The following is a 12,115-nucleotide window of genomic DNA, read 5'->3' as shown; positions in this document are numbered from 1 at the left end:
AAACACTATGACTACATAAGCGAAACCTTGTTGTTGAGGAGTCAAACCGTAATGATTCATCAATGACTAGAGCAAATACTTATATAACACAATTGAACACATGCATGCTTTGCACCTAACAGTGCATACATGATCGCCTCTTGTCATTCATCTAAGCATGTCATTCGATGAATATGCATTCACATTTGCGAGTTGACAACATCTAGTAATATTATGTGTATCGCCCAGATTGTCTATGAAAAGTTACACCCTTTTCCTCTTCTCCATATGTATGGAAGTTAAGGTTGGTTAGATTCACCAAGTTGCACCAACAAATAGAATGAAGGCCTTTGCTTTGGTCTCATTGGTCGCAAATAAATTGGTGATGGGTTGAGTTTCCATGTTTTTTTAAAGATTATTCAAAGAAAATCAATTGGTTCTTATTTGTAATTGGGATGTAGGAGTAAAGTATTGCATACAAGGAAGATCTCCATGTTTTCAAACACTTTCACTTCAATGTCAATCTTCGACATAGCCGTGTATATCTCATTCGTCTTATCTATAAGTTTCCTTATTCACTTTTCAAAATTTAGTATTGTTTTTGTCTTTGCCCTTGATAGTGTAAGTTCTTCCATCATCTAAGATGCCATTGAAGGTTAAATGACTCACGGGATTGAAACAAGGCATACGAAATCCACACTATGGAGACGGATGTAAATAAATGTCTACGAGATTATATCTTTATACAAATGTATAAAGCAAAAAGGAACATACGGGCATAGTGGTGGTTGACAAGGGGTAGTCAACTTAAGTGTGTGTCACCCCTCTCTTGTAAGTTTGTGTTGGTAATGATGCATTCATATTTGTTTTCTCCAGTTTTTTACTTTGTGTCAACGATCTAACTTTGCATCCCCTTATTTGCTCTAAAGTTTTACAAATGTACTTGTAGCCGTTGTCTAAATTATCAAAATTAAGTAATGTGCCCCTTAAAATGGTATACCTAAGTGGCTTACGATCATAATTCTAAATTCTAATAACTCTAGAAAATCACTATTCCACAGAATTGATCACTCATTGAGAGAGATGTACTTAAATGCACTAAGTAATAAATAATTAAATGCAATAATGTGAATTGCAAAAGACATCACAACATGGTTAAAGCAATTCGATCATGATAATTGTCATTACCCTTAACACAAGGATAGTGATATCATAATTTGCATTTCTGGCTAATGCAATGATTAACAAAGGGAAATCATAATTAGTAATATGGTTAGTGTAATGATTGGTTGTTCATTAATTAGTTAGCCCACATGTAAGTCTCGATCCGAAAATTTATCGTTGTGAAGTAATGGCTTTGCAAAATATTAAACAACAATTTAAAGAAAGTAGTTGTACTCTCTATTTCATCAATGGAAAATTGCGATACTATTTGATAACTTCCCATCAATGCATTGTACTATATTTAAACATTGGTGCGAGGTACGACCACGTTCCACGATTTTCGAGCATTATGAATGAAAGAAAGAAGACTCCCCTGTGGTAGCGAAAAGGGAGCGAATAAAGAAGAAAGAAGATATATTTAAATAGGAAAGGCTGCAAATTGTAGCACAATAAAATGAACTTTATTTCGCCAGATTGCATGGGCATCTCAACACTTTGAGAGATAACAAACGTGGCAAAGCACATAACTATTCAATTGCCACGAGTGTGATTATTTGAGAAAAAATCAAGTTTTCCAAATCTTAGACAATCGGTATCTCTAAAGGTAAAAAACACGTGTAATAAGTATTAACCTTTAAACAAGGTAAAAACATGTGTAATAAGTACTAACCTTTAAACAAGATAGCTACTCTTGAAATGGAGGGAGTTCCATAGACAAAAAAAACAAAAAAAACATGTGTTACAAATACTAGCCTTCAGACACGATAACTATGCCTACAAGCTAGAGAGGTCGTGTATTCCAATACCTGACATTTAACTCCAAAATCATTCCCTTATATAGCAAACTTTAGATGCATGGATGCCAAGTTCTAAATGTGTACATGTTTCGTGAATATTTTGTCCACAAGAAACTCAATTGATGCGGAATCATGTTTGTATTGCAAGGGAAATTGAGTTCAACATACCACGAAAACAACAAGAAAAAACATGTGTTACAAATACTAACCTTTCGACAATATAACTATGCCTACAAGCTAGAGAGGTAGCATATTCCAATACTTGACATTTAACTCCAAAATCGTTCCATGTATTTGGGAGATTTTAGATGCATGGACGACAATTTCTATATGCGTACTCATGTCATGAATATTTTGTCCATAAGAAGCTTGATCGATGTGGAATTGTGTTCGTACCACAAGGGAAATCGAGCTCAACATACCACATGAAACAACAAGATTTGATGCAAGGAAATCAGGTGTCAATAGAAGACATGCACAAATTCAAAGCAACATGTTTTTAATCGATAGGAGACCAAATTAGAATGAAATATAATTCTAGAGAGCATGCAAACTAGGATTATATGCAAGGGGCAACATTGCCACTTGTACCAAAGGTCTTCATTTGGAGAGTTTTGATTGGGGGATTGCCTTTGGGATTAACTCTAGAGCGTTGTGGGCTATGAATGGGCAATTGCTTCTTTTGCATTGTTCAAATGGAATATTGTACTCATCATTTTATACAATGTTCATTTGCTTGTCTGATTTGGAGTTAAATTTCTCACATTTGGTCGAGTTTTATCATGATGTTATTTGACCCCTACACAATGGTTATTTCTACATAAGTTACATAGGTTGACCCAAAATCAGAGATGGAGATTGTTTTCCTATTTCTGCGGTATTGGGGATTGCATCATAATTGGGATATGTGCAATGTTTTTTTATTTGATGGTAGACATGGTGCAAAAGCATATCTACGAAAGTTGAAAGGAGTACTAATGTGACAAATTTATTTATTGGAGCGCGTGCAAATTCCGTTCCCTGTGGAGTATTCATATTGCCTATTTCCATTTGAACATGTTCCCACTACATGGCATGTAGTTAGTGGGTGACCACACTCTATTGTGACACCCCATTGTAAGTAGTGTTTTCCACACACATTTATTAATATAATTGTGTGTTTTCGCTAATAGAGAGAGAAAGAAAGAAATATTAACGTCTTCTAAGGCCAAATTTGGCCCATGAGACAATTGGTTTACAACAAAAATGGGGTATTTACCCATTCATCGAAAGTAAAAAGAAAAACAAAACAAAACAAAACAAAACAAAATAAAGCTTAAGCTAGAGAGAGAGAGAGAGAGAGAGAGAGAGAGAGAGAGAGATGTATGTAGCTCAGTTGGTAAGGTTGCCCAATGGAGACCATATTATTATCTAGTATATAATAGAGGGGTGAGTAAAATTGGGTTTTAAACCTAAGATATAGTGACTTGTAGTGTAACAACTTACCAATAGGGTATAACTCTAATTACGATAAAGAGAGAGAGAGAGAAAGAGAGATGTATAGAGTAATAGCCGAGAAAATTGGTCTTGAAACTCAGTTGGTTCAATCCCCTACATTCCACAATGGTGAAATGGAGACGAGGAGGTAATGTCGTGGGTTCAACCCCCTACATTCCACAGTGGCGTATATTGCATTAGGAGGATATCTACACACACACACACACACACACACACACACACACACACACACACACACACATATGTATAATGTAGTGCTAGAATGCATTAAAACTTGTGTTAGATAATGGAGGGTATTTGTGTAATTATGTAAACATGAGGGGCTATTTCTGTAATTAGGTTTGGCTCACCTCATGGGCTCTCTGTTCTTGCATTAGGAGGATATCTACACACACACACACACACACACACACACATATATATGTATAATGTAGTGCTAGAATGCATTAAAACTTGTGTTAGATAATGGAGGGTATTTGTGTAATTATGTAAACATGAGGGGCTATTTCTGTAATTAGGTTTGGCTCACCTCATGGGCTCTCTCTCTCTCTCTCTCTACTGTCCATCTCTCTCTTCTCCATCTGGTGAAAAAAAGCTCTCTCTCTCTCTCTCTACTGTCCATCTCTCTCTTCTCCATCTGGTGAAAAAAGCTCTCTCTCTCTCTCTCTACTGTCCATCTCTCTCTTCTCCATTTGGTGAAAAAAGCTGATTTACAGTACTACAGTTGGGCCACACGAGAACTCCATGACCACAGAGCCTCTCTCTCTGTGTGTCTCTCTCTCTCTCTCTCTCTCTGTGTCTCTCTCTGTGTCTCTCTCTGTGTCTCTCTCTCTTCAATCAATTGCTGCTGCCTGTCTTCTTATAACAACTACATTACCACACTCTCTTCCACTGATACCTTATCTTCTTCTTCTTCTTCTTCTTCTCCTGCACCATGGCTCCTTCCCCTGCCTCCTCTACCCTAACAGATCCTCTTCTCCCTTCGCCTCACCCTAACCCTAACCCTAACCCTAACCCTAACCTCCCTGCAGCTGTCGACTACACAAAGGCTAGCTTCTTTAGCATCCTCACATTTCACTGGACGCTACCACTGCTCAAATTGGGCAATTTGAAGACCTTGGAGACCTCAGATGTCCCGCCCATCCCACCCTGGCATCAATCCTCAATGCTTGTGTCGAAATTCCAAGAAGCTTGGAGAGCTCAACCAAGTGGGTCTCACTCCATAATTAGAGCCCTAGTAAAATGTCTGTGGAAAGACATACTGTATACGGGCATTCTAGCCTTATTGAAAGCCATTGGTCTCATTTTGGGACCCATCTTCCTGTACTTCTTCGTCGATTACACGTCAGGTAACCAGGTTATCGAACATGAAGGTATCTTTCTGGTTGTGGGCGTTTGTTTGATTAAGCTAATGGAGAATTTTAGCCAGAGGCATTGGTTCTTTGGGGTTAGAAAGCTAGGTATGAACATGCAATCAGCAGTGACAGCGGCCCTGTATGAGAAGGAGCTACGGTTATCGAGCCTCGGGAGAAGGCGGCATGCTGCTGGAGAGATAGTCAACTATATCTCTGTCGATGCTTACCGCCTTTGTGAAGTCGCGTGGCATCTACATTGGGCTTGGGTCATACCCTTTGTGACAATCGGTGCTTTATGTGTCCTCTTCACAGTTGCTGGATTGGCTGCCATCCCTGGGCTTATCTTAGTTCTCCTCTTTGTTGCTCTTATTACCCCACTCATGTTTTACATGCAAAAATCTCAAGGAGAGTTCATGATCGCTCAGGACGAGAGATTACGCTCCACTACCGAGATCCTCGGTGGTATGAAAGTCATCAAACTTCAAGCTTGGGAGGAGAAATTTGCCGCATTTCTTCAAAAGATGCGAGATCTGGAGTGCAAGTGGCTCCACGAGACTCAACGCAAACGGAACTATGCTACCGTCATCTATTGGTCTATGCCCACTATTGTCACTTCTTTTGTTTTGGCAACTTGCATTCTGCTCGAAATGGAGCTAACCTATACGTTGGTTTTCACCGTTCTTGCGACTTTCCGGATCATTCAAGATCCCATCCGGAGTGTACCGGATGTGCTATCTACTTTTATCCAAGCTAATGTCTCTTTACAAAGGCTCAATGCCTTCTTGGAGGAGGATGAACTCTCAGATAGTATTGTGAAACGCAATAGATCCGGCCAATCGGAGTATGCAGTCATTGTTGATAGTGCTTACTTGAGCTGGGATCCTCATGCGTTGAAACCTTCACTCCGAGACATCAATATCGTCATTAAGCGAGGACAGAAGGTTGCGGTATGTGGAACTATTGGCTCTGGCAAATCCACGTTGCTCCAAGCTCTTCTTGGTGAGATTCCCAAGCTATCAGGGAAGGTAAATTGCTGACCTCTGGTTGAGCTATATGTAAACCTCTATATCATGTGCATTCAAAGCCTAATTTAAAAAAATGTGTTGTCCCTACATTTTGTAAAATTAGAATGCACCCTTTTCCTATTCAATGAATGTAACATCCCCTCTAAATTGTACACCTTCTCGATGCACATGAAGCACTCAATGTGGATACAATGTAAACAAACGCTTAAAATTCCTGTCTGTGATGAACTGGCATGTTGTCATTACATAGTGTCTGAGTGAATTCCCCAAGCTCCATGCTTTGTATCAATGATACCGTTGGAAATGATCTCTCTAACATATCTTCTCGTTGCAGTTGGAATTGTCAGGAAGAATAGCCTATGTTGCACAAACTGCATGGATTCAAACAGGAAGCGTGAGAGACAACATTCTGTTTGGCTTGCCATATGATGAGGTGAAATACAAGAAAGCTATAAAGGCATGTGCTCTTGAGCAAGACATAAAGAACTTCAGCCATGGAGACCTCACAGAGATTGGGGAAAGGGGGATCAACATGAGTGGAGGACAAAAGCAACGAATTCAACTGGCACGGGCTGTATATAATGATGCTGATTTGTACTTATTGGATGATCCATTCAGTGCAGTTGATGCCCAAACCGCAGCAACACTATTTGAGGTACGCAAATTGCTGGAAATACATATAGAGACAGACCACTCTTGGCTTGAAGAATCAATAAGGGTGTTGTGTGATAACTCCACAAAACAAGGGTCAATCCTAATCTTGCAAATTAAACAAGCTAGACTGTAATAATTAGTTAATAGTGTACAACAAATAAGAGAAATTGGGGGACATAAAGCATGGATGTAGATCATGCATTTTTCAAAACATAGCCAGGCAATGCCACCTTCGATGAGGATGGATCCCTCCACAGAATGTGTTTTTATTCACACTTGCCAATTCGCTCCTTGTCGAATGAAGTGAGAGATTGGAAAGCTAGTTATGGAAAGAAAATAATGTGTGAACCTGCAAATCTTACCTTACGAGCAGGAGAGAAGAAGAATAAGTGCACATGGTAGGTTTAAATCCTTCATACACTGAAAACCTAAGCCTTTACTAGACCATATTTGTTCCAGACTCGTGGCGGCCATTCCATTTGTCGGTTGGGCCTAAGCCTTTTAACTTTAATGCTAGCCATAATCCATAGTTACATACATGTATGCCATAGTATCATGCCATGCATGAGCCTCCGCTTGTCTTTTTAATGATATCTATCAATGATAAACCAAAACCAATGTGATGGGTTTTTTCTCAGGGATGTGTGATGGGAGCTCTGCGTGAGAAAACAGTAGTGCTTGTAACTCATCAAGTGGAATTTCTTCCAGCTGTCGATATCATCTTGGTAGATCTCCCTAAGATGATGCCATTCTTACATTTTTTTACACCGTCATGATGGCCTTATCATAATCATAGTCGCGGTACTTGCATGCACCCTTATAGGTCTTTGACGACGGAGAAATCCGAGAGAATGGGTGTTATGATGATCTTATGCAATGCAATGATACATTCCACAAGTTGGTTATTGCCCATCAACAAGCATTGCATTCAGTATCTGATGAAAACGGCCATGTGCAAAATGGCCATGCTAATGTGCATGAAAAGAGGTCAACGCCTGCCCAACAAAAGCCAATCAATGTCAGGCCATTAAGCAAAGAGCAGCTCCTCTCTAAGAAGACAAGTTTGACTGAGGATCAGCCTGTGCACGATCAGCTCATACAAGAAGAGCAAAGAGAAACATCGGCTAGTGCTTTGCGCCCCTATCTCGATTATGTCAATGTTTCAAAAGGATGGCTAGTTACAGTAGCCACATTAATTGGACAAATCGTCTTTTCTCTGATACAGCTCTTTGGAAATGTATGGTTGGCAACACAGCTCACAAATACCACGATAACGAAAGGTTTCCTAATCGGTGTCTATGCTGGAACCTCAGTCTTAGCTGTTGCTCTTTTCTACTTCCGTTCAAACATGGTGGTGAAGTTGGGACTTCAAGCGTCAGATTCCTTCTATCGTGGTGTTTCTAGTTCTATCATGAAGGCTCCTATGTCATTTTTCGATTCCACCCCATCCGGCCGTATCCTTAGTCGAGTAAGTTTCATTTCCTTGGAATAACTCTTTCAATTGCTAATTTTCAGTGTAAAATAACTTTGAATTTTGACCCATTGATGCAGGTGTCTGTTGATATGAGTATGGTGGATCTTGATATACCATTCACATTTGGAAATGTGCTGGCCTTGGCAGCTGATATGGTGACTATGATTGTTCTCATTGCAATAGCAACATGGGAAATCCTTCTTATTGCCATTCCAGCAACTATCTTAATTCAATACATACAGGTAAATTCCATAGGTGCATTCGTAAGGAAACATCCTGAAGTATGTGCCTCTATCTTTATATATGTATGTATACATGCAGGCACATATGATATGTACCTGCATATGTATGGCGTGTATGCATGTGTATGTATAAGCCATCTTCAGATTTTTTGACTTAATACTGCCACAGTGAGTTGCTGGCCGTTTTCTTGTGATAGTAATTTGCAGGGTTTTCCATCTCACGTGGAGGTTTTCCATCACTAATGTAATGTATTACGTAAAGAAATCTCTTTCTACACATGTCTGTGTGTATGCGTACTGTTTAATGTATATGGATACATGTGATGAATAATGCAAAATAAAAGTATGTTATGTGTATGTATAAATGCATCTGTATCTGTCACCCTACTTGAAGTTCGAATATTAACTTGGGGCTTATATTCTTCTTCAGAGTTTTTACGCAGCTCCATCTCGGGAGTTGTCGAGATTGAATGCCACCACTAAGGCCCCCATTGTAAATAGCTCAGCAGAGACCATCAGTGGAGCTGCCACCATCCGAGCATTTGATATGGTTGACGAATTCAAGCGTAAGAACCTCAAATTGATTGATGATGATGCCAGCCTTTACTATTACAAGTTTGGTGCATTAGAATGGCTTGTTCTATGTATCGAAAGTAGCTGCACTGTCATTATCACATGCGCTGCATTGTTCGTATTACTCAAAAATGGCATTTCTCCAGGTAAACTTATCTCCCTTCTTCTTGTTTTGTCTAGTTTTAAAAAGATACAATGTGTGAAATTTGATAGATATTTTATGGTTATACCTTATATGCAGGTCTCGCTGGATTATCCATAACCTATTCCCTGGCACTCAACAATTGTCAGATCTATCTCTCTTTTAGACAATGCACTCTAGCCATATTCATCATTGCAGTTGAGAGGGTAAAGCAATACATGAGTCTACCGAGTGAGGCAGCTGCAATAATCGAGACGAATCGCCCTCCTGCCCAATGGCCGAATAAGGGCACCATTGTTCTGGAACATCTATATGTAAGGACACAAATTTGGTGATGGATTCTTGTTAGCATCACCCTCAATGGCTATATAATAGCTAAGATGATTAGTCTAACCTTAATCAATGCGTAATGAAGGATTTATGCATAAGCTCCTAAGAGCTATGTGTTGTGTTTGGAGTATATAGCACACCATTGGTTTATTTCGGTTTTAAAGAAGGGTGCCAAAATTTGGATAATCTAAATATAAGGACATGAAGTAGGGGTAGTTTCATGTTAACAATTGCACCTAATGGCCATCTAATGGCTATTGGTCCTACTCTCTAGCCATATTAATCTCTAATAATGTAACTATGCACTTGCACACAATAGTGTATTAGGTCAGAATATATAACCCATCAATATTTATTTCCCAGTCTTTGTGTGTGTAGCCATACTATAGCTATAATTAACCATGTAATAATGTCAGTTATGCATATGGCAAAACACCAAAATACCCCTAAATTGTTGGATATTTACAACACCTGTAAGTTTGCTAAAAATACCAGAATGGTCCCATGTAGCAGTAAATTTTGAATTACAAAGAGTATTCTGATGGTTTTGGAAAACATAGGGGTAGTCAGGCAACAGCGAACAATTGAGGGGTATTTTGGCATTTGCCACTTATACATATGCACATCACATAGTATGAAGTCCAGAGTATATACCGCGTCAGTGTTTTGTTCTTTCTCAATCTTTGTGTGTTTTCTGCAGATCCGCTACCGACCCAATTCACCAATTGTGTTGAAGAATATAACATGCCGATTTGAAGGTGGCCGCAAGGTTGGAGTCGTGGGGCGAACAGGAAGTGGTAAGACTACACTTATCAGTGCGTTGTTTAGATTAGTTGAGCCAGCAGGAGGACGAATCTTGGTGGATGGCATTGATATAACCACCATTGGTCTCCATGACCTCCGTTTCAAGCTTTGTATCATTCCCCAAGAACCCGTTCTTTTTCGAGGAACGGTGCGAACCAATCTTGATCCTCTCAATCAGTTTACTGATCTTGATATTTGGGAGGTAATAACTATAATGCCTTTACAGAAACTATCTCAAACAACAATAAACAAAAGCAAACAACATTAGAAATGAAAATAAGAGATTTGCAACGTTTGCATATCAAACTTTAAGACTACATGGCATTCCATTAAACAAATCTTAGATAAAAGCATCTGAACTGGATTCTTGATATGCATGCTTGCAAATCTCTTCTGCCTTTTTTTATTTGCATGAGATGGTCTATGAGATAACACATTCACATTTCAAACACTTATTTGTTGAGGAAAATAACATATGAGTTATTTACTGAAAAAATAAAACACTTCATTTTTTTATTAGACATTGGGGAGATGTCAATTGGGTGATGTGATTCGTCAGCTTCCTCTCCAACTAGAATCTCCAGGTATATTTTCTTATGGGTGCGTCTCATATCATCTAACTCTTTTAAGTAAAGAAAGAATGCTACCATCAACTGGTCTCATATTCGCATTTTCAAACCAGGCTTCTCAAAAAATGATAGACTCCCTCTTCATAGAAACAATGTCTAAAACTTAAACATCATGCATGCAGTGACAGATCAAGGTGAGAATTGGAGTGCGGGACAACGGCAACTCTTCTGTTTGGGGAGGGTGTTGTTGAAACGAAGCCAAGTGTTGGTGTTGGATGAGGCAACTGCATCCATTGATGCCTCAACTGATGCCCTCTTGCAGGCTGTTATTCGAGAGGAGTTTGCAGCGTGCACCGTCATCACTGTTGCCCACCGCATCCCGACTGTCATTGACAGTGACATGGTCCTTGCTCTTCGCGATGGTAAAACATCTCATAGACTTGCACACAATTTAAAAAAAAAGAAAAAGATAATTACATTTTGCATATACTCTTGCTATTCTACTCATGGAGCCTTAACATTTTTGCTGCTTGCTGCTGCTGCTGCTGCTCTCTCTCATCATAGGCATTCTTGTTGAGTATGCTCCCCCGAAAGAGTTGATCGAACGCAATGAGAGCTCATTGTTTGCGCAATTGGTCGCGGAGTATTGGGCTCAAGCCGGAAAACGCCAATTCGATTGATGACAAGACAAGAGAGACCTTTCGTTTGAAAACCACTTGCCATAGAAGCAGTTTTGTCGACAGCATGATTTAGCTTCAATTACGAAGCTAATAGTATCAACTAATCTTCCATTGAATCTTTTCCTAACACCATGATGTACCTCCAACATAGGCGAGCTATTTTTACAAGAGCTCATAAACTCTCGAATATCGAGGGAGCACAATTCATTGAGTACATTTTAGGGTTAATATTTTTTGGGGCGTCAAGATGCCATTAGGATATAATCCCTTGTATACAATTCATTTAAAAACATGAATGCACGAAGAAGAAAGACTCAAGTTTTGATTGTGCATGCGATTTATTGCTATTATTTAGATGAGAAATGTGATTGCAGAATTAAAAATGTCGCAAGTGTCATGGTTTAGGTTCTCAGCTGTGGGCATCCGTGTTCCTCTAGCTTCATGAACTTTCTGAAATCCTGTTTCTGGGTTTGTATTGCTCTCTTTTCAGGAATTCAACAAGCCATATTGATCAGATTTCAAGATTATGAGATCAAAGCTGATGAGACAAAAAGATGAGGACGTATTTGTGTCGACAGGGGCCAATGTGACCCAACAATCTTCCAAGGCTTTCACCCAAGTTTGTGAGGTGATAGATTTTTAAAATGGTACACACAAAAAATAAAATGCAAATGGTTTGATGGATGTTGATATGTCAGAAGTGGGATTTCTTCATCCAACACTTCAGGAAACAAAAATGTGATAACAAATTTCTTGTCTTGATTAATACACTAGAGAAATGGAACCATGTGAGATCGGGTGGTCCTTACATATGCAAACTTGCTTGACAT

General features: G+C 39.2%; 1 protein-coding gene across 1 annotated transcript; it reads left to right on the top strand.

Annotated features, from left to right (window-relative positions):
• Positions 1-4,330: 4,330 nt before the first annotated feature.
• On the top strand, positions 4,331-11,658 carry LOC147857482 (ABC transporter C family member 8-like). The gene is made up of 11 exons (XM_087328938.1): positions 4,331-5,817; positions 6,152-6,472; positions 7,110-7,196; positions 7,295-7,939; positions 8,023-8,187; positions 8,618-8,906; positions 9,002-9,216; positions 9,933-10,238; positions 10,557-10,620; positions 10,788-11,027; positions 11,170-11,658. The coding sequence occupies exons 1-11, from the start codon at positions 4,372-4,374 to the stop codon at positions 11,283-11,285; spliced, it is 3,894 nt and encodes a 1,297-aa protein (XP_087185064.1). The 5' UTR covers positions 4,331-4,371; the 3' UTR covers positions 11,286-11,658.
• The last annotated feature ends 457 nt before the right edge of the window (positions 11,659-12,115 follow it).

The sequence above is a fragment of the Azolla caroliniana genome, unplaced genomic scaffold (assembly GCF_043228905.1).
Source record: "Azolla caroliniana isolate FFs.n. ecotype wild unplaced genomic scaffold, voAzoCaro1.0.p SCAF_12, whole genome shotgun sequence".
Lineage (NCBI taxonomy): Eukaryota > Viridiplantae > Streptophyta > Polypodiopsida > Salviniales > Salviniaceae > Azolla > Azolla caroliniana.
This window is presented reverse-complemented; position numbering and strand designations above follow the sequence as displayed.